General features: G+C 45.5%; 1 protein-coding gene and 1 pseudogene across 3 annotated transcripts; both read right to left on the bottom strand.

Annotated features, from left to right (window-relative positions):
• Positions 1–371: 371 nt before the first annotated feature.
• Positions 372–3,679, bottom strand: LOC147991033 (uncharacterized). 3 transcript variants are annotated; one of them, XM_087519840.1, is made up of 2 exons: positions 1,503–3,679; positions 372–1,413 (listed from the first exon to the last, which is right to left on the bottom strand). In XM_087519840.1, the coding sequence occupies exon 1, from the start codon at positions 1,768–1,770 to the stop codon at positions 1,507–1,509; it is 264 nt and encodes an 87-aa protein (XP_087375966.1). In that variant the 5' UTR covers positions 1,771–3,679; the 3' UTR covers positions 372–1,413; positions 1,503–1,506. The 3 variants fall into 3 exon arrangements, with proteins under 3 accessions (XP_087375966.1, XP_087375972.1, XP_087375970.1); XM_087519846.1 differs by having other exon boundaries at positions 372–755; positions 1,503–3,678; XM_087519844.1 differs by having other exon boundaries at positions 372–699; positions 1,503–3,677.
• Positions 3,680–6,247: 2,568 nt separating this feature from the next.
• Positions 6,248–9,150, bottom strand: LOC147991032 (uncharacterized; annotated as a pseudogene).
• Between the last annotated feature and the right edge of the window lie 13,077 nt (positions 9,151–22,227).

Genomic DNA, 22,227 nt, shown 5'->3' with positions numbered 1-22,227 from the left:
AAGTGGTAATTTTTAGCAAAAATAATAATAAATAGATTCAAGTCGTTGATCTTTGTTGGCAGTTTTAAAGTGGTATTTCTGTCGGATCGAGACCCCAATAATGTTAGTTTTTTTTGTCAAATACTCTATTTTCTCAGATGATTACTCCGTCTTGATAATCCTAACTTCGGTTCTCTTGCATTCTCTCTAAAACAAATCAGTTCTCTTACATGAGCTACGACAAACTAAGTAAGACGCTCCGGAAACAGATTCAACATCTAGATCAAAAGGACTGCCTTTTGACCTGAATGCACTATTAAGAACTGTTTTTTTTACATGACATGACAACTACAATTTTCGCAAGAAAGGGCAAGTAAAATAGAATTGGAGGATACTTCAGTAACAGTAAATCTCTTCATTGAAACAAATTCACAGCATCATTGTATACGTTTCTTTGAAACAAACGGAAGGCCTCTTCTCATTCTGTAATCAAAATACTATTCAGGTCCGGAAATCACCGAGTAGATGAAGCGAAATTAGAAAGAAGAAAAGAACAGACATCCAAGGCATATGGCCTAATTCGACCACAGCACATAGCACGCAGTAGCTAGTTACATTCATTTTTTTCTCCACAGATCTTCCTTCCCAATCAAAGTTAGTCGTCAATCGTCAAAATTCGATGACCGTGCCTTCTGCTTAACCGAGCACCTCACTCGCCACCTGCCATAATATGCTCTCAATCATCACAACTTATCTTGTGCTAGTGCCATCATGTTCTGCATAATGCAACACAACTCAAAATCCCATTGCAAACATAAAAATCACGCTCCGAACTAATTTGATAATTTGAAACAAGTTGCACGGTTGTCCAACAACCGATTTTGAATATTTCACAAGATTTAGCAAGCCGAATAAACTACTTACCAAATGATGAAAATCGAAAGGTGCTGCACAAAACCTATAGTTGCAACGGTTTACAGACGCTATATATAGTTGCAAATTTACCAAATGTAAGGTTGAAAAAAGAAGTAGACAATTGCAGCCTTGCAGATTGGGGAATAAAGGGAATAAACTTGAGATACGGAAACAACTACCAGGGCCAATTTTCTCTCCAAACATCTGAAACGAATTATTCGTGCAGAAACATAATCTGAAACTAATAAGATTCGGGCTCCAGCTAAGTGTTAGAACTATCAGAAACATGGTGCTGCATGTCCAAATTACATGTGCATTAGCTCCACTCCTTTGGAAAAAGAATGCCAGAAATATGTAAAACAGGATTAATATGACCGTCTTGGAATCAAATTAATAGAAGATTCGTGAATAGATGGCACAAAATTGAAAGATTAATCGGCCGTTCGAATCACACATGAAGAATGCAGGGCTATATTTCTTGAACACCTCACACGACGACACAATCAGATCATGGCGCGGCTGAATGAATCACAAAACAACACACACAAAAATTCTAATCAATAAACAGGTCAAAGAAATAGCAATATGATCCCAATACGGGCCAGGACCTGTTCACATCTTGGCGAAGGAGGCGGAGGACCCGGATCGGTCGTAGTAGTACTCGGGGAGGGCCTGGGGGCGGGAGAGCATGAGGGGGCGATCCTTGGCCTCCTCAGGGTCGTAGTCATCCTCGTCGTCCATGGTGTGGATGTGAATGCAGGAGAACCGTTCCATGGAGATGAAGAATGCCGCGACCACGCTCGCGCCCATCCAGATCCTGTACCCCTCCAGGATCCCGCCGCCACCGTTGTCGTTGCCGTCGTTGCCGCTGTCCATGGTTGCCGTCCGACGAAGACCCGAAGGAAAGAGGGGAATGGGGTGGAATCAGCGGCTAGTTCTTGCGTTGTCTTTGAATTTTTCTGGGGTTGTTTTGGCTGTGTGCCAAAATTGGGAGGGGCGGGAGGGAGGGAGTGAGAAGACGAACCGTCCTGTCATGGTTAGTTTTGGGGCTCTGATATTTGCCACATGTGTGGCAGCAGGGAGGAAGGTGGATCAAACGTTCTTATAGCAACAGATTGCCATGTCACCGCATGCATGCATGTAGAAATCTTTTTAGGTTTTCCAGTTTTTAAAATGTTTTATCTTTTAAATAAAAAATTTGATTGAAAATTCGTTTTCACCATTAAATCCGTCACGACAAGATCTTCGAAACTAGATCTCATATCGATATGTTTTGACGACTTTTTTTTAATAAAAATTGCCATGTGCATTGCACATAAATTGCCATGGTGTTTACACTGAACTTGCCATGATATGTTTCAACTACCTTTTCTACTACGTTTAAATTAAATTTTGACATTATAAAAAAAGGGAATTAATAAACTAAACTTGCCATGGTGAATTACTAAAATTTGCCATGATCCATGAAATAATTTTGACATGGTTCATAATTAAAAAGAAATTCGCCGTCAATTACTTCAAAAATGCATGATCAATGACTCAAATTTGCCATGAACCATAAAATGAAATGGCCATGGTGAAGTACTTAAATTTGACGTGATACATGCACTAAAATTTGCCATGGTCCATACAAAAAATAATTTTCATGGTCAAAATACTAAAATTGACATGATGTATAAACTAAATTTGCCATGATGAATTACCAAAATTTGCTATGATCCATGAATTAAATTTGCCGTGGTTATGGCAACTTAAGTGTAAACATCATGACAACTTTTTGCCCTCCCCCCTCCCAAAAAAAGTCGTCGAAACATATCAATATGGGATCTAGTTTCGAAGATCCCACTGAGAAGGATTTAATGATGAAAATGGATTTTTAATTCAAAAAACCAAAACGATTCTGCTGATGTCATCTGTTTGATGTGGCAAGATGGATGGTTATGGAGGCGTTTGGACCATGTTGCTTCGTGCCACACGTGTGGCACTTATCATTTGGGTAGTTTTTGGACGCCGATATTCACCACATGTGTGGCAGGAGGACCACCCTACCGAACGATTCGTTCGGTGGAACCATCGATCCACCGAACGATTCTCTGTAGTTAAATTACTAGGGATGGCAAATGCACATTCGAATTTGCCATGTTACTTTTATAAAAATGCCAAACTTTCTCTGTAGTTAAATTACTAGGGATGTCAAACAACACAAAAAAAGTACTAAAATTGCCATGGCAAATGCATATGCAAAATTGCGGTGGAAACTGTACAGAAGGGCATTTGTATAAGCACACCTAACGGACAAGGGGAAAATTTGAGCACATGATTTTTTAGGGGTAGATCTGAGTTGGGTTCGAGTTAGGGGCTGAAATGCAAATGCCCCTATAAAAATGATCAGAAATTACATGGCAACACAAGCCTTTTTTAGTTCCCTGGCAACACATCATGGCAAATCTAAAAATTTGAGTTTCCATGGCAACTAAATCTAAATTTTGAGTTTCAACATCTGTTGGATGCCATGATAAATCAGTCCATATTCCTATGGCAATTCTAGGAATCTATAGTGTTTTAGGGAAAGAGATCGAACACGCCGATTCCATTCATCTGAGGGGTTACATATACAGGGGAGCAGCGGGCACTTGAGCCACGATGGAGATTGTGGAGTGGCCATGCACGAGAGGTGGAGGGACGTGTGTGCGTAAGGGAAAACTGCACACACGTACGCTATACTAGCCTGATGTAGAGACTACATACAATACTCACACACACATGACACATGTACATGTAGCTTAACACCCCCACCCACCCACCCCCCCCCCCCCCCCCCCCCGCAGTCGTGACGGCGCGAGGAGTGACGCAGAGACTGGAACGGAAGTCGTGGAAGACGTCAACGGGCAATCCTTTGGTCATCACATCGGCGAGTTGCTGGCGCGTGGGAATGTGAAGGACGCGAAACTCGCCCAGGGCCACGCGCTCGCGGACGAAGAGAATGTCGAGTTCGACATGCTTGGGGCGCCGGTGATGGACTGGATTGCTGGACAGGTACACCGAAGAGATGTTGTCGCAGTACACGAGCGTCACCGTCTTGACAGAGCAGCGGAGTTCGCCTAGAAGTTGTCGAAGCCAGACGCACTCAGCCACCGCATTGGCAACACCGCGATACTCAGCTTCAGCACTCGATCTGGAGACGGTCGGCTGGCGTTTGGACGACCAGGAGACAAGAGTGTCGCCAAGATAGACGCAGTACCCCGAGGTGGAGCGCGGCATATCCGGGCAGCCAGCCCAGTCGGCGTCGGTGTAGGCGCGGAGATCAAGTGTCGAGGACGCGCGCAGATGTAATCCGAGGGATGCAGTGCCGCGGATGTACCGGAGAGCGCGCTTGATCAGCGCACGATGGCACTCGCGCGGATCATGCATGTGCAAACATATTTGCTGGACGGCGTAGGCGAGCTCCGGGCGCGTGACAGTGAGGTACTGCAGGGCACCGGCGAGGCTGCGGTACTCAGTGGAGTCAGCCATTCGGGGGCCTGTCGCCGCGGGCAGCTTGGCCTTGGTGTCCACCGGTGTAGGCGCGGGCTTGCAGTTGTCCATGGCGGCACGCTCCAGCACGCCAGCATCGGAGCGCGTGACGCGGATGCCCAAGAAGTACCGAGATCTTTCATGGCGAACTCGGCGGTGAGCGCGGCGATGATGCGACGAAGAAAGGCATCGGAGGAGGCCGTGAGGACGATATCGTCCACGTAGAGCAGCAGGTACGCGGCGTCAGCTCCGCGCGCGAGCGTGAATAGCGAACTGTTGGAGCGGGTCGCCGTGAACCCAAGGGTGGTGATGAAGCCGGTGAAGCGAAGAAACCACGCACGCGGCGCCTGCTTCAAGCCACACAGAGGCTTGGAAAGACGGCACACGTGATCTGACTTGTCAGTGTCGATGAAGCCCGCAGGTTGAAGACAGTAAACCTCTTCCTGGAGTGTGCCATGCAAGAAAGCATTCTTCACATCGAGTTGATGGACTGGCCACCGACGCGACGCGGCGAGAGTGAGGACAGTGCGGATGGTCGCTGGTTTAACTACAGGAGAGAAGGTCTCCCCGTAGTCGCCACCAGCGCGTTGGTTGAAGCCATGCACAACCCACCTCGCTTTGTATCGTTCAAGAGTGCCGTCCGCGCGCAGTTTGTGACGGAAAACCCATTTTCCCGTGATGATATTAGCGTGGGAAGGTTTAGGCACAAGCTCCCAGGTACGGTTTTCAGTGAGAGCGGCAAACTCCTCTCGCATGGCGGCGACCCAGTTGGGATCACGAAGAGCAACGCGCACAGAGCGCGGGAGTGGAGAGATCGTCGGGGAAGCGGCGACAGAGGCAATGCAAACGTAGTCCGCGGCGTACTTCTGGTTTGGCCGGAACACGCCGGCGCGTGCACGAGTGACGACCCCTGGCGCGGGAGGAGGTGGAGCAACGGAGCGGCCTGAGCCATCGGATGAAGATCCGACGGATGTATAGGAGCCGGACGTGCATGGGCTGGAGGAGGGAGTGGACGACGCGGGGGAAGTGGGTGAGGGAGGGTTTGAATGTGGGCCGCAGGATGGGGATCCGACGACGCTGTTCAAATTAGGTGTGCGCGCGCGTTCGGGAGAGCGGCAAGGCGTGGGCTGACTGAGGTGCGTGGTCAGGGAAGGACGGGTGGGCACTGGCACGAGGCGTGGGTGAGAGATCGTGGGAGCGGGTGGTAGCTGCGGCGTGGCAAAGGGAAAGGTGAGTTCGTCAAAACGAACATGGCAAGAAGTGAGCACGCGACAAGTGGTTGGGTCGTAGCAGCGATAACCGCGATGATTTGGGGGATAGCCCAAGAAAACACATGCCACAGAGTGAGCATCAAGCTTGTGACGCGCGATCGAGGTGGTGTTGGGATAACATAGGCAGCCGAAAACGCGCAAAGCGGAGCGCGGAGTAGTCGGGAGCTACGCCAAGGAGTTCATGCGGGGTACGCGACGAACTAGACGCGCAGGGCTTGTAATTGTGAAGAAGCGTGGCGGTGGCGAGCACTTCAGCCCAGAAGCGAGGCGGGAGTGAGGCATGGAAGAGAAGCGCGCGCCCTCGTTCTGAGTGCGGAGAGCACGCTCGACAACCCCGTTTTGTTGGTTCGTGTAGGGGCATGACAAGCGAAGGACTGTGCCGTGTCGAAAGAGAAGGGAGCGGACGACGAGGTTGTCAAACTCGCGGCCATTATCGGTTTGCAAAGTCAGGATAGGACACTCAAATTGAGCGTGAACATAGGCATAAAAAGCAGTGAGCACACAGATCACATCAGACTTGTTTCAAAAAGGAAATGTCCATACATAGTGCGTACAGCTATCAATGATAACTAGGTAGTATTCGAAGAAATGCTAACAACTGAACGGAGCACCTCCTTGCAGGGATGCCCAAGACGGGTATGCCACAACTCAGTAGACGCGATGCCGGCGAAGTAGCTAGCGCGCGGGACAGCAGGGTTGCAGCACACCGGGTACAGGTCGCCGATTGAGTCACACCGAAGGATCACCAGGCAGGTGCGGATATCCTTAACAGAAAACCCAAAGGCGTCAAATTCCACGGACACAGGATTATCGCGAGTAAGACGACGTACAGAAAGAAGATTGGTGATGATGGAGGAAGAGAGGAGCACATTGTGGAGCTCGAGAGAGGAGTTGTTAGCTATGAGCGAGCCGCGGCCAGTGTGTGTAATGGGCATGCGGCCGCCATTGCCAACAATAATATCACGAGGAAAAGAAGGACGAAGGGAGTGGAGAGTACCAGGGTTGGAGGTCATGTGCGATGAGGTGCCCGAATCCATGTACCAGTCCGAGGTGCTGGTCGGCGGCGGCGGCGAGGACGAGTGCGCGGCCTGAAGCGCAGTCTGAAGGCCACCCATGTCCCAGGGCTACTGCGGTGGTGGAGGCGCGCTGCTGGAGCTGGCCCCTGGCGACCCGTAGGTGAACCCGGGGAGGAGCGCAGGATACCCACCGTAGCCATACGAGAGTGGCGCGGCAGGTGCACCACCGGCGAAGAGAGCCTGCTGTGTCGGGACGCCCGGGCGGGGCCCGAGAACGCCGGCCCCTGGCGCACGCCAGGGCATAGGCCACGCCTGGACCATGCCTGTCCAGGAGGGGGCAATCGGGGAGGAGCCTGGTAACGCAGCCGGGCGTGGAACGGGCGGAGTCGGGGGTGGTGGAGCCGAAGACGAGCCCCCCCCCCCCCCCCCCCCCCGTTGCCCGACCGCGGCGGCGGTTGCGCCCACGCCCGCGACCAGCCCCGCCATCGAGGAAGGCGTCGGGGGCGCTGGGCTGACCGGCGGGCGCGCCGCGATGAGAGCATGGGCGGTTTGCTGGCGAGCCGCCTGCTCGGCGCGATGTTCTTCGAGGAGGAGGAAGGAGCGGGCCTCAAGAAACGTGGGCAGCGGGACACGCGAGGTGAGGTGGGGGATCGCGGTGTGGTACTGGCGCCCGAGCCCGCGCAACATGTCGAACAGTTGCTGCGGCTCGGAGACAGGCTGGCCGAGGTCGCGAAGTTGATCGGCGAAGGACTTGAGGCGAGTGCAGTACTGCATCACCGTGAGGTCGCCCTGCAGCACAGCGTGGTACTCGGCATCGAGATACACCGCCCGGGAGAGGTTGTTGTCGCGGAAGATGCCCTTGATCGCAGCCCAGAGCACGTCGGCAGTGTCGTCGGGCTGCATCACGGCGTCGAGCAGCTCAGGGGAGACGGTGGAGTAGAGCCAATGAACGACACAGTGGTCGACCATGACCCATTCGGGATCGCGACGGCGAGGGGAAGCAGGAGCGACAAGGTGGTCGCGCAAGCCGAACATGCCGACAATTGTGAGGAAGAAGCGTCGCCACTGGGCGTAGTTGCCGGCATGGAGGTCGAGGGTGACCAGAACGTGATGCCGGATGTCAATGGTCTGCAGGACCGTGGACGGAAAAGCGCCGGGCGCGAGCAGCGGCGCCGAGGGCACGGTGGACAGAGGCGCGCTCGCGGGCGGGGCGTTCGCCAGAGCAAAGGGCGGAGGCGCGCTCGCGGCCGGAGCGGACGCATCGTCGTCAGAGGTGTCAGGGGTGGCTAGGGGATTGGTGTCCATGGCAGCGGAAGGAGAGGACAGATCGGGCGCAAACGGGTTGGTTGCGGCAGCGTCTGATACCATGTTTTAGGGAAAGAGATCGAACACGCCGATTCCATTCATCTGAGGGGTTACATATACAGGGGAGCAGCGGGCACTTGAGCCACGATAGAGATCGTGGAGTGGCCATGCTCGAGAGGTGGAGGGACGTGTGTGCGTAAGGGAAAACTGCACACACGTAAGCTATACTAGCCTGATGTAGAGACTACGTACAATACTCACACACACATATACATGTAGCTTAACATATAGTTCATGGACACCCCCAAAATGTATAGTCGAATGCCAATCAAAATGATCTTGCAAATTCGAACTGTTTCATTCTACACATGAATCATCGACACAGCTAGGGAATTCAGTGGAAACACTGCTGGGAATTCAGTACGTACCGGTGAGGAAACAAAACGAACTAAAAAGATACAGGGACGAACTCAGCTGTAACAGGGGGAGGAGGGTGCGGGCATGGGTTGGTGGAGGCCGTGGAGCAACTCGTCGACAGTGGCCACCACCGCTCCTGTCTCGGACGGCGCCCCTCTCCCTCAAGCCCGCCACGGCCCCGCGGAGGAGCTCCTATCCTGGACGGCGCCGGCGGCCAGATACCCGCACGAGGAGCCATGGCGGCGGCTGTTGTGATGAGGAGGTGCGGCCACCACCTCTCCACCTCGTGCGTCGCCGATGCCGTCGTTGAGATCGAGGAGGAGGCGCCATCGGGGTACCGCGCGCAGGGACATAGAGCTTGCGCGGCGGCGGGGTTGCACGACGTGGCTCCCTGGAGCTCCGCCGCAACAGGAAGGAAGGCGTGCCGCCTGGAGCTCCGCGGCAGCTCGGATCGAGCTCCCTGAGGCGCCGATGCCGCCGAGTTCCTCCTCTTCATGCCACGTCCCCGCCCAGCTCCACGCCACCTCTCGCGTCTCTCCGTCATGCCCCCAGACTCCTCCTTGCAAAACGCCATCACCTCGCCATGGAATCGCTGGGAGTCGTCGGATTTGAGAGAGGAGAAGATAGAAATGGGGAGGGAGGAAGACAAGAGAGGAAGCGCGGTGGATAAGGTTGGCGTTGCTCGGGTCGTGCGGTGTAATGCGATTTTGGAACGGACGACAACAACAAATGACGTGGAGCTGGTTTTGTTCCAGAATTCGTGCTAATTGATCCAATAGTGATTAGGGCGTTTGGACCAATTGTCTTGGTGCCACATGTGTGACACTTAGGCCTTGTACAATGGAAGATGTTTAGGGAGGTGTTTAGAAAAATAAACCGGATTTTTTTAAAGCACCGGTTCCTATTTCTATAGGAGAGACGCTTAGTTAAGCGTCTACCCTCTACAAATAAGCACTGGTGCTTAAGAAAATTCTATTTTATTTCTCTAAGCACCTCTCCTAAGCACCTTCCATTGTACAAGGCCTTAGACTGCTTGTAATGGGTAATATCATAAGCTGGTATCATGCATATGATACTAGTGTGTGATACTATCTTTCTAATGCATAGTATCATAGATGACTTTATTTATTGACATGTATGAGACATAGTAGCATAGCATTTATTATGATACAGTATCATAGTATGATACTCAACTATTTTTTTTCATTTAATTTCATACCACGTCATCAAAATTGACTAGTTGATATGCGTGCTATTAGTTATGATACTCTCATTACGACCAGTCTTATCTTTTGGGTAGTTTCCGAATCTGCAGCGGTTGCAATTTCGATCTTCAAAGTGCTTTTACCGTTTTGTTATTAAGTGGAACATCGAGTGCCGACTTTTGGATTCATGACTATATGCTCAGCTGATAATTATAAATGCACGGGGTATTTACGGGCCTTTCACGGATTGTGCTTCTAACTAATCTTCTTCCCCTTATTTTCCGTGGGAGGTGGCCCCTCACCCTAATTTTTATCCAATCAAGAGATCCCAACTAAGTTATCCCGTGAATCTTGTAAAACTCTGCTTGTGTGTGTAGCATTGCTCGTGCTTAGCCAACGCCCAAACCTGCTATCTCTTCCTCCTCTGATGCCCCTCATCCTCCATCGCGGATGGGAGGTTGCCGTGGATGGTGTTGAAATATGTGATGGACTATAGGCCCATATAACAATTTCAGAAAAATCACTAAGGTCCCATGTGAATGTCATATGACTGTAGGATGTTGTTTCAAAACCGCATCCGTTTTTAAGTATATGTATATGCACTTGCACGAATCCGTCCGATATGGATGCGGATATGTCTTTTGGTCAGGCGGACATCTGATGGATATGGTATCGGTAATATCCCGCGGATATGGATTATCCGGTATTTTTTGGTGGACTATCTGAGTTATCAAATAAGGCTTTTGATAAGCCAAAATACCAAATTAGCCCAATAATTAGAATCACCGCATATCTCTACTTTTAAAGGGGGAGTTGGCAGTCTCGCCTCACTTGGTTAATCTTTTCCCATCGTTTTTTGTCCCATCAATATATTTAAACTGGAGTTTAGCCTATGATCTTTTAAAACCAATTTTATCTACACATCGATCTCTCTTATCCCGCGATAGAGCTTGCCCCTATCCTCGCCGGCGCCATGACTGTCTTCCACATGGAGCCTACCTCTGCCGCTGATAACCCACAAGTATAGGGGATCATAATAGTTTTCGAGGGTAGAGTATTCAATCCAAATTTATTGATTCGACACAAGGAGAGTCAAAGAATATTTGTAAGTATTAGCAGTTGAGTTGTCAATTCAACCACACCTGGAGACTAAATATTTGCAGCATAGTGATCAGTAGCACAATAGTATGATAGTTTGATAGTAGTAGCAGTGATAGCAACAGTAACGACAACAACAGTAGCAATAATTTTGTAGCAGTTGTAACAATAGTAACAGTTATAGTAACTTTGCAAGATCAATATGTGAAAAGCTCGTAGGCATGGATCGGTGATAATGTTGGATAATATTTACCATATAACAGTCATAACCTAGGGCGACACAGAACTAGCTCTAGTTCATCTATATAATGTAGGCACGTATTCCGTAAATAGTCATATGTGCTTATGAAAAAGAACTTGCATGACATCTTTTGTCCTACCCTCCCATGGCAGCGGGGTCCATAAGGAAACTAAGGGATATTAATTCCTCCTTTTAATAGAGAACCGGGATAAAGCATTAACACATAGTCAATACATGAACTCCTCAAACTACGGTCATCACCGGAATGAATCCCAATTGTTGTCACCTTGGGGTATGCGGATCATAACACGTAATAGGTGCATATAACTTGCAGGATCTGATCAAGAACACAAATATATTGATGAAAACATAAAAGGTTCGGATATAAAATCATGGCACTCGGGCCTAGTGACAAGCATTAAGCATAGCAAAGTCATAGCAACATCAACCTCAGAACATAGTGGATACTAGGGATCAAGCCCTAACAAAACTAACTCGATTACATGATGAATCTCATCCAACCCCTCGCCGTCCAGCAAGCCTACAAAGAGATTACTCACTCCCGGCTGTGAGCATCATGAAATTGGTGATGGAGGATGGTTGATGACGACGATGGCGGTGAATCCCCCTCTCCGAAGCCACGAACGGACTCCAGATCTGGCCTCGTGATGAAGAAAAGGAGGTGGCATCGGCTCGGTATCGTGAAATGCGATGAAACTTTATATCCTATTTTTCTCTAAAAATAGTAATTTATAGAGTTGGGATTAGGGTCAGCGGGGCCTCGTGGGCCGCACTACCCACCAGGGCACGCCAGAGGGGGGTGGCGCGCCCTGGTTCGTAGTCGGCAGCTGGGCCCCTCTCAAGTGGGTCTTGGTTCCAATATTTTTCTTTTATACCAAAATAATTCTCCAAAATGTTTCGTCCAATTCCGAGAAGTTTTATTTCTGCACAAAAACAACACCATGATAGTTCTGCTAAAAGCAACATCATTCTGGGTTAGTTTCATTCAAATCATGCAAATTAGAGTCCAAAATAAGAGCAAAAACGTTAGGAAAAGTAGATATGAAGGAGACATATAAACTCCCCCAAGCTTAACCCATTGCTTGTCCTCAAGAAATTCAGTTGACAAGCTGAAAGTGACAAAGAAAAACTTTTACAAACTCTTTTGTTCTTGTGTCCGTATATATGCTTAAATAATACCCATGTTTTCAGCAAAGATCATGACTAACCATGCAAAGGATAACTCTTAGAAATGATATTCACTCATATCAATGGCATAATCAACTAGCGTGCAATAATGAAATATCTCAAATGCCAACACGTTGTCAAAACAATCATGATATAATATGACAATAATGGTATCTCGCTAGCCCTTTCTGAGACCGCAAAACATAAATACAGAGCACCTCCAAAGTTAAAGCAGCGACTAAACATTGTAATTCATTGTAGAAGAGATCCAGTCATGATGCACACAAAATTAATTAGAAACAATACATGATAATGCCAATAGTGCTCTCAGGACTAGTGCTTATTTGAGAAGATGATGACTCAAAAAGTAAAATAAGGTAAAAGTAAATAGATAGGCCCTTCAAAGAGGGAAGCAAGGATTTGTAGAGGAACGAGAGCTCGAAGGTTAAATCAGAGATAAATATAATTTTGGGAGGTATACCTTTCCTGTCAAAGTTACGGCCAAGAGTTGTCAATATCTTCCATGCTAAACACATTAGCGGCGGTTCCCAAGCGATAAAAGTAAAGTTTACCCCCCTCCACTAACAAACACAAGCCATGGCTAGCTGAATGCTCTGGTGCCCTCCATAAAAACAACAGTCTGGGGAGTTTTTTATTTTTATTGTAATTTTAATTATGGGACGGGGCATCCCGATTACTAGCCCCTCTGGTGCAACTCATCATGAGAATAACCCACTTAGCATGGAAGATACTGACCACCCCATGTCGCTCCATGAGCGGTACGAGCACACAAAATAGATGTTCATCTGAATTTTTAGAGGTGGCACATGCAAATTTACTTGGAATGGCAGGGTAATACCGCATATGGGTAGATATAGTGAACTCATCTGGAATAACTTTGGTTTAAGAATTTTGATGCACAAGTAGTATTCCCGCTTAGTACATGCAAAGGCTAGCAAATAGGTTGAGAAACGATTAGCTAAAGAGCGAAAATGGTCATAATCATGCATTATGAATAATTAACATTGAATACTAGCATGAGTAGGATGTAAACACCATGGAAATAAATGTCGTGGAGGCTATGTTGGTTTTGAATCAACTACATGTGTGATCATGTGCCAAGTCAAGTCACTTGAAACATTCAGAGGAGGATACCATATCATCATACTACATCACAACCATTTTAATGCATGTTGACACCTAAGATAAATCATTATCCACTCCTAGCTACTTAAGCATGGCATGAGAAACTATAATCTCTAATTGTCATTGTAAACATGTTTAATCATAATGTGCTGAATCATGGATACTGAGTTAAACATATTTACAAAAACAAAAATAAGTTGAGTTCATACCATCTTTTCCTGCCATAGTTACTTCATCAAATATCGTCATTATTGCCTTTCACTTGCACGACCGAATGATATGAAAATAATAATAGTGCAAGAGTGTTGTGGACTAAGCTAGAATCTGCAACATTTTATTTTAAGGAGAAGACAAAATAATATGGGCTCTTTGTCAGATGATCAATAATGCATATGAGTGCCACGCAATATTTTCATCATGATCTTATCCTTAGTACGACTCAATGAAACAAAAGAAAAGAATTTCAAAGAAACACACTGAAATATTTTTGGAGTTTTTGTTTTTTCTTGAAGAAAGCAAATTAAAGAAAGAAAAACATAAACGATAAAAAGTATTTACACGAGAAAGCTCCCAACAAGCAAAGGAAGAAATTGGAAATCTTTTTGGGTTTTATTTTTAATACTGCAACTAATTTAGACTAGAGAGAAAAACCGAAAAGAAGAGAGAAATATTTTCAGATTTTCTCAAAGTTTTTCAAACACACAAGAAGAAAGCAAGAAAGTAAACTAGCATGGATAACACAATGAAATAGGATGGACACCGACAACTGAAATGAAATGTGTGAACATGAATGTAATGTCGGTGGAAATATGTACTCCTCCAAGCTTAGGCTTTCGCCTAGCTTGGTGATCACCAACCCTGGCTTGGATAATAGTAAAAGTGATAGCTCGTGGAGGCTCTGGGCGCAGCCTCCTCAGTTCAACAGGCAGCTTCCACTGTTGCATTGTACTCACATGCCTCTCTCTTGTAAATGTAATACCTTCCTTTCCCCTAGTAATCAAAGAGAGCGGGTGCAGGCAAAGTAACAGATACAATAGGGTTTTTTTTATTGAACATCAAGTTGTAATTGTAATTCGTGGCACCATACTTATTGAACTTATGACACTGCATCGCATTAAAGTCTAGATATCTAGTGGGTAAAATAGGATCATTAGGCAATGGTGAAACTCTTAGCCTTGCAGCTAAGCGGGAGACATAAATTCCTCCGTATAAATGACCACTATCAGCATTATGTTGCAGCCCCTATGCAACAATTGCTCCAAGATTATATCGTTTATTGCCCGTTAAAGAAGTGTGTATAAGGCTTAAATCTGAGGCACAGAGTGTATTGTAGTCTTGCTTACCCGCGACACATTTGCCATTAAAGAGTGCAAAGTAATGGATAGAGGGAAATTGTATACTTTTATTCTATCTTGTGCAACTCCCCTATCCCCACCACAACAGAGACTGCTCAGGAACATCTCATAGTTAGATTTTGGCGGTTCATCTAGTGAACCCCAATATGGAATTTTGCATGCATCATAGAATTCTTCTAAGGTAATACTATTGGTTTTATCATAAAGGCAAAAATAGACTCTAAATTCACGAGGATGATACTTAAACTTTTTGGTGAATGATTCAGTAAGGTTGTAATGCTGAGTGCACTTATCTCTGATCAAGGGTGGTAGCTCAGTATTGTGAACATACTAATCAAATTCTTATTTAATACATGCGCCTATCATGAACTCGTCACACGGCCATAGGCATGATCTGGTGTCAGTATCCCACACCAAGCTTGCCCTTGGTTCAACATAGGCTTGTCGTATCGAACTCTCACTCGATGATGCCTCCGAGGACGTCCACCTCGAAGAACTCTTCCTAAAGAGGTGTATTTTATTTGCGAACAGTTTTTGAAATTTTTGGGTCACAAAAATGATATCAATAAAACTTCACAAGATTGATAGTAACTACTCATAGGGATTCCTAGAGGCTATATCAAGCATTCAAACTACTTGGGACTCAAAGAATTTGACACACAAGCTCATTTACAGCAGCACCAAGAGTAGCTAATTACTCAAAATATAAACCACTAGAACAAAAACTAATTGGAGCAATGGATGAGTCACATACCAAGTAGGAATCCCCAAAAACAGTTTTGAAAATGGAGCTCCAAACAAAGAGATCGAAATTCGCGAGTTTGAGAGCAAGAACACGAGAGAGAGAGAGAGAGGGAGAGAGAGCTACATAGATTTTTTTGGAGGTAGGTGATGAAGTGAGCTAAAGGGATAACAGAATACAAAAAACCCATTAATAACAAAATAAGGTTGTGCTCACTAAATAATCCATTAATAAGGTTGATCAAGTATTATTAACAACCACTTTCGATTAGCATGAACCTGAAGAACTTTCGTAAAACACTAAGTTACCTCAACGAGAATATGCATATCCCCAAAAATAAGTATTTCATATATCTTTTTGGCAGTAGGAAGGGGAAGTTGAAAGCTTCCAATAATAATTGTCAGAGCCTTTTCAATAACATTAATACCATTCACTTGAAATTGTTTCTTCGGAAAGTGCATCGTATGCTCATTACCATTGATATGAAAAGTGACCTTGCTTTTGTTGCAATCAATAACAGCCCCTGCAGTGTTCAAGAAGGGTCTACTAAGGATAGTCGATGTGTTATCGTCCTCGGGCATCTCAAGTATAACAAAGTCTGTCAAGATAGTAACATTTGCAACTACAACGGGCACATCCTCACAGATACCGACAGGTGTGGCAGTTGATTTGTCAGCCGTTTGCAATGATATTTCATTAGGTGTGAGTTTATTCAAATCAAGTCTTTTGTATAAAGAGAAAGGCATAACACTAACATGAGCTCTCAAATCACATAAGACAGCTTTGACATAATTTCTTTTAATGGAGCATGGTATAGTTGGTATTCCTGGATCTCCTAATTTCTTAGGTACTCCATCCGTAAAAGAGTAGTTTGCAAGCATGATGGAGATTTCAGCTTCAGGTATTTTTCTTTTATTAGTGACAATATCTTTCATATATTTAGCATAAGCGACCATCTTTAAAATATCTGTCAAACAAGTACGCAAAACGACTGGCCTAAGCATTTCAGCAAAGCATTCAAATTCTTCCTCATCTTTTTTCTTAGATGGTTTAGGTGGAAAAGGCATGGGTTTCTGAACCCATGGTTCTCTTTCTTTACCATGTTTTCTAGCAACAAAATCTCTCTTATCATAATGTTTATTTTTAGAAGGTGGGTTATCAAGATCGACAACAGGTTCAATTTCAACATCATTGTCTGGTTGAGAATCTATATGAACATCATCGTTGTCATTCTCATTATCACTAGGTAAATGCTCATTACCAGATTGTGTTTCAGCATCAGAAATAGAAACATCATTATCATCGTCAGAAGGTTTTTCTACCTCGGGTTCACTATAAGTATGCAAAGTTCTACCATTTTCTTTTTCTTCTTCTTTTTAGATGGACTAGGTGCATCAGTATTAATTCTTTGAGAGTCTTGTTCAACTCTTTTAGGGTGTCCCTCGGGATAAAGTGGCTCCTGAGTCATTTTACCTCCCCTAGTCATTACTCTAATAACATGATCATTCGTATTATTATTCATTTCGTTGAGTAACTCACTTTGAGATTTGGCAACTTGTTCTAATTGTGTCTAAACCATATAAGCATGTTTTCCTAGTCCTTTAACGTCATTAGTGATTATGAATAACGAGTCACTCAAGCGAGCAATCATATGAGAATTTTTCTTTAATTGTTTCATAACATAGGCATTGAAATGATCTTGGTTCATAATGTAATTGTCAAATTCATACAAGCATTGACTAGGATGTTTATTATAAGGAATATCACCTTCGTCAAACTTTAAAAGAGAATTTACCTCTACCACTCATGGTGGTGTGTCAAGGCCATGTATTTCTTCAATAGGTGGTAAATTTTTAACATCCTCGGCTTTAATACCTTTTTACTTCATACATTTCTTTGCCTCTTGCATATCTTCAAGACTGAGAAATAAAATACCCCTCTTCTTCGGAGTGGGTTTAGGAAGTGGTTTAGGAAGTGTCCAATCATCATAATTCTTCAATATATTATTCAATAGTTCCCAACTTGTTCAACAGTTTGTTCCTTGAAAACGCAACCAAGACAACTATCTGGATAGTCCCTAGAAGCCTTGGTTAGTCCATTATAGAAGATATTAAGTATTTCATTTTTCTTAAGAGGATGATTAGGCAAAGCATTAAGTAATTGGAGAAGCCTGTGGGAGACTCTCTTCTTCAGTTTGCTCAAAGTTGAATATTTCCTGTAAGGCAGCGTGTTTCTTATGAGCAGGAAAATATTTCTCGAAGAAGTAACAAATCATATCCTGGGGACTACGCACACAACCAGGAGCAAGAGTATTATAACATAACTTATTATCACCCTTTAATGAGAAAGGAAATCACTTGAGAATATAGTAATAACAAATTTTTTCCTCATGAGAAAATAGGGTGGCTATATCATTTAATTTAGTAAGATGTGCCACAACAGTTTCAGTTTCATAGCCATGGAAAGGATTAGATTCAACCAAAGTAATAAACTCTGGGTAGATAGAGAATTCATAATCCTTATCAGTAATAAAGATAGGTGAAGTTGCAAACTTAGGATCATATTTCATTCTAGCATTCGAAGATTTTTCTTTCAACTTGCATAGCAGCTTCTTAAGATCATCTCTATCTTTACAAGCAAGAAATTCCTTAGCTACCTCTCTATCCATAACATAACCCTCAGGTATCTCAGGCAATTCATATCTAGGGGGGCTATGTCTATTAGGTATTTCATAATTTTCAGTTTCAACAATTTCATCAGTTTCAACATTCTCAATATCATTAGCTTTAGCAAGTTATTTATCAGGAAATTCACCTAGTGGCATAGTCTTCTCAAGCAACATACTAGCATTGGATATCCACCAGGCCATCCATGGGCTTAGACCAACTTAGGCCAAAAGCCTAAGCTTGGGGGAGTACGTATTTCTCACCGACATTCATGTTCACACACTCTTTTTAGTTGTCGGTGTTCATACTCTTTCATTGTATTATCCATGTTAATTTATTTCTTTTTCTCGCTTTCTTCTTGTGTGTTTGATAAACCTTAAGAAAAACAAAAAAAATAGTTGTATTTAGTTTCCTTTCTATGCATGCTTAGTAGTAGTATTAAAAGAAAACCCAAAAAGATTTCTCGTTCTTCTTTTGCTTGTTGGGAGCTTTCCCGTGTAAATAGTTTTTCTCGTTCTTGTTTTACTTCTGATAGTGTCCTGGACTAGGGGGTACTCACCACGTCGTCTCCCAGTCAGTTAGATTGGGCCGAGGACCCCATGGTCGTATACTCATGGGCCAGTTCGGACTACTGCCGCATACAAGGAAGATTCCACAAGACTTGGTGGTCAAGACAAGGACTCCTCCCCCACCGGCGTATTCGGCTAGGACTCTTGTTATCCTAGGCCTCTGGTGCATTATATAAACTAGGGCCAGGCTAGTCAATAGAGAGAATAACAATCATACCATAGGCTAGCTTCTAGGGTTTAGCCTCTTCGATCTCGTGGTAGATCAGCTCTTGTAATACTCATATCATCAAGACCAATCAAGCAGGAAGTAGGGTATTACCTCCATCGAGAGGGCCCGAACCTGGATAAATATTGTGTCCCCCGCCTCCTGTTACCATCCGCCTTAAACGCATAGTTCGGGACCCCCTACCCGAGATCCGCCGGCTTTGACACTGACATTGGTGCTTTCATTGAGAGTTCCGATGTGTGATCGGCAAAAGGATCGATGGCTCATCTACAGATTGACTGCGACGTCAACATCTTCGTCACCGGCTCGACTGGTCACCTTGGCTTGACCGAGGACTGTGCCCTGCCTCTGATCGTCATGTTTGGACGAGGGACTTCATCAACACCAACTCCGATCTCTATCAAGATCATGGAGGAATCGTCCATGGAGCTCGGGGGCTCAACGTCAACATTGCCCTCGGGCGACCGTGCTGTTTTTCTGGACAGCGAACGCGTATCCGCCGCCACCGCCTCCTCGAGTGTCGTTTTAATGATTGCTTCGGTGGAATTGTGACGAATCGAGTCTACAACAACTCTGAAAAATTTCGTCGAGTTCCGATGGAGGAATCTGTGACAATCTACGATATACCGGAACCCTGTCAAAACCAGACGGGAATCTGGACGAGTTTAGGGCGTGGTCTCCAGAGCCCAGCTCGGACGTCCTTTGGAAGATCTAACCGTTCATCTGCTGCGTAATTCCCATATCTACCACCCCTAAAAATTTCAGCTCGATCCGACCGTCCAAACTCCGGGAACCTTCCGATTAGTGCATCACTTTTCAGATCTGTTTCCTGCGCGAATACGGATCCGACTCGAATTCATGTTTCTTTATGAACGTGATATTTGACAACCTTTTTAAAAAGAATTTTCTTCAAAAGTATTGTGCGTTGTTTTTAACACGTACCCATAAAATTTTAATCCTCTTCTGAGATAATCTTCGCCATCACGCTGGTGTCAAACCAGTCCAGCAATATAGCTCCATGACTGCCGACCTACGCTAGACATGTCGTCGCTTTTAAAGCCGAACTCAACTTCTTCGGATCCTCACCTAGGCGAGCCGAATAAGAGTTCGGAATCACCAAGGATAAATCATCACCAACATCACCGTCCCACGGATTACACGGAGCAGGCACACCGGCATCGCCGCATGATCACTTCATCAAACCAGCATTGGCTGCGTCACAAGTTACGACCTGGGTCGGCATGGCTGCACTGTTGCTTCTTCGAGCCAATGTCCATCACACCAAACTACTTAAACACCTCGGCTGACATGGCGGCTACAACAACTCCTCACCGGCCTGCTCCGTCACCTCGGCTAGACCGGGGACTTGGCTATTTCTTCATCAACATACTCCGGTGACTTCGGCGTCACCAGCAGACCAACTTCATCACGTTAGCTGGACCGAGGGCTTCACCTTGGCAAGCCAACTTTTGCCAGCATCACCAGGCCATCGCTTTATCGCCATCAGGCAATGGGTGTGCATATCGATTCCCGATTTTGGGAGTTGCTTTTCTTCAGAATAATACAACAAATAAACCAGATGCTATTAATCCTAACAAATTTTGCTTGTTGGGTTTATTTTTCTTAAGGAATTATTACTCTGGTTTGTTCCATCATCTGTACACAGGTCTATCAAATGGCGGCCACATTAAAAACGGTCGCATGGTGGTTCAATCAGTTTCCATACATAGTTCGGCGAACGCCGCATCTGGAGCCCGGACCGCCCTGCAAATTCAGGCTTTATCACGCCTTCACTGCGTCACGCTGACGCCCTGCATCGACATTGGCTTTGGCGCCAGGCCACATTTCTTTAAATAAATTATTTTTGTGTAAAGCAATTATGCAAGGATTATATATATATATTATTATTTCCTAGACCACACTGTTTTATGTGTGCAGGTAATCGATTTTGACTGCATTAGGTGGTCACTACTTCGGAGTGCCGAACTCCTTGCTCGGACACCTATGGCCTGGGGGCTGGGACCTCGTCCATGCCGAGGACTGCGAACCTTGTCGGATCTGTCACAGATCAATGGGCGTCTTCGTCCCGCCACAAGCCTGAATCGCGTCATCAACACCGAGCACGTTAACCAGCTAAGTTGCTTTCATGCTAAAAAACTTTCAGTTTTAAATTTTGTTTGGTTCGACCAAGCATTATACTTTTCGGCACAAAGTTGTTTGTGACAAAGTTCCTTGTCAAAACTTTGTTTGTGATGCGCATATTCAAATACCCCATTTATTTGGGGGCTCCCTCGATGGAGTTTTTCCTCTTGCATATGATTATACTTGTACGGCTTCGTTCCTTGTTCGTGTATTACGCCACAATATGCACCATATTGACCTAAGCGATTTGCAAGCTGGGTTGCCTGGCTCCTGTGCTTACCCCTACGTTCCCGATTGTTCGGATAGGGAGTAAAGGGAGCACCTCTGCGATTGTCACGACCGGGTCATCCGAGCTCTGACCTCAGACTGGGTGAAGCCGAAAGCTAGCGCTCTTATTGTTTTCAATCATGGTCGGCACACAACGGAACTCATGGGTAAAAAAAATCTATTGCACAAGTCTCATAGTAATAATGAGCACCGAAGGAAGGTATCGGTGGGGGTACTATTTTTTCGAAGATGCTTCTTACACTTCGTCAGTAATATAGCATAAGTTCCCTCAGCACGCTTTGTCTGTTACAGCCTTATGGCCTGATTGCCTGGTCATCGGAAACACCATCGATACTCTCGACAGGTGTACATGACACTTTTTGTCCCTTGGCCGTAGAGGGAGAAGCCGACGGTCGGTTAAGACGCATTTAAAGTTCGGGTGAACACAGATATGATATAAGTACTTCGGTACATATAATCATTATACATAAAATTCTTTTACCCAAGTCACTTGGGGGCTCTTAAAATTTATATGAGCTGTTTTATAGTAAATGTGTTTTCTTATTGGTCGTTGCAAAGTCTTTTTCTACCGCTCCTTTTTCGACTCGAGTTTATGGCAATAGCCGGATAGCCTGTCTTCTCTCTGAAAGCCGCTTGAGTTTAGTTTGCTGAACTGACCTCGGAGAAGTACTCCACCTTTGGGATAAGGAGCTTGAAGCCGTAGGCTGACCCACGTGAAGTCTTGAGATCGGATGTGTCATGTTAAAGCACGACAGAAGCACAATTTTTTTCCCAATTTTCGGATTGGCACCGGACACTTGATCTTGTTCGGACGTCAAGTTTTTACTGACGTTTTTTGGTTTTCCAAGCTTATGACACTTTCAAACTATTTGTGTGTTTCCAGCACAAGTCTCGCAGTGCAACGCCGGACACCTTTAGAGATTCAGCAAAAACATTCTCGGATAT

Source organism: Triticum urartu, chromosome 1A (genome assembly GCF_056163025.1).
Source record: "Triticum urartu cultivar PI428250 chromosome 1A, HENAU_Tu73, whole genome shotgun sequence".
Classification (NCBI taxonomy): Eukaryota; Viridiplantae; Streptophyta; class Magnoliopsida; order Poales; family Poaceae; genus Triticum; species Triticum urartu.
This window is presented reverse-complemented; position numbering and strand designations above follow the sequence as displayed.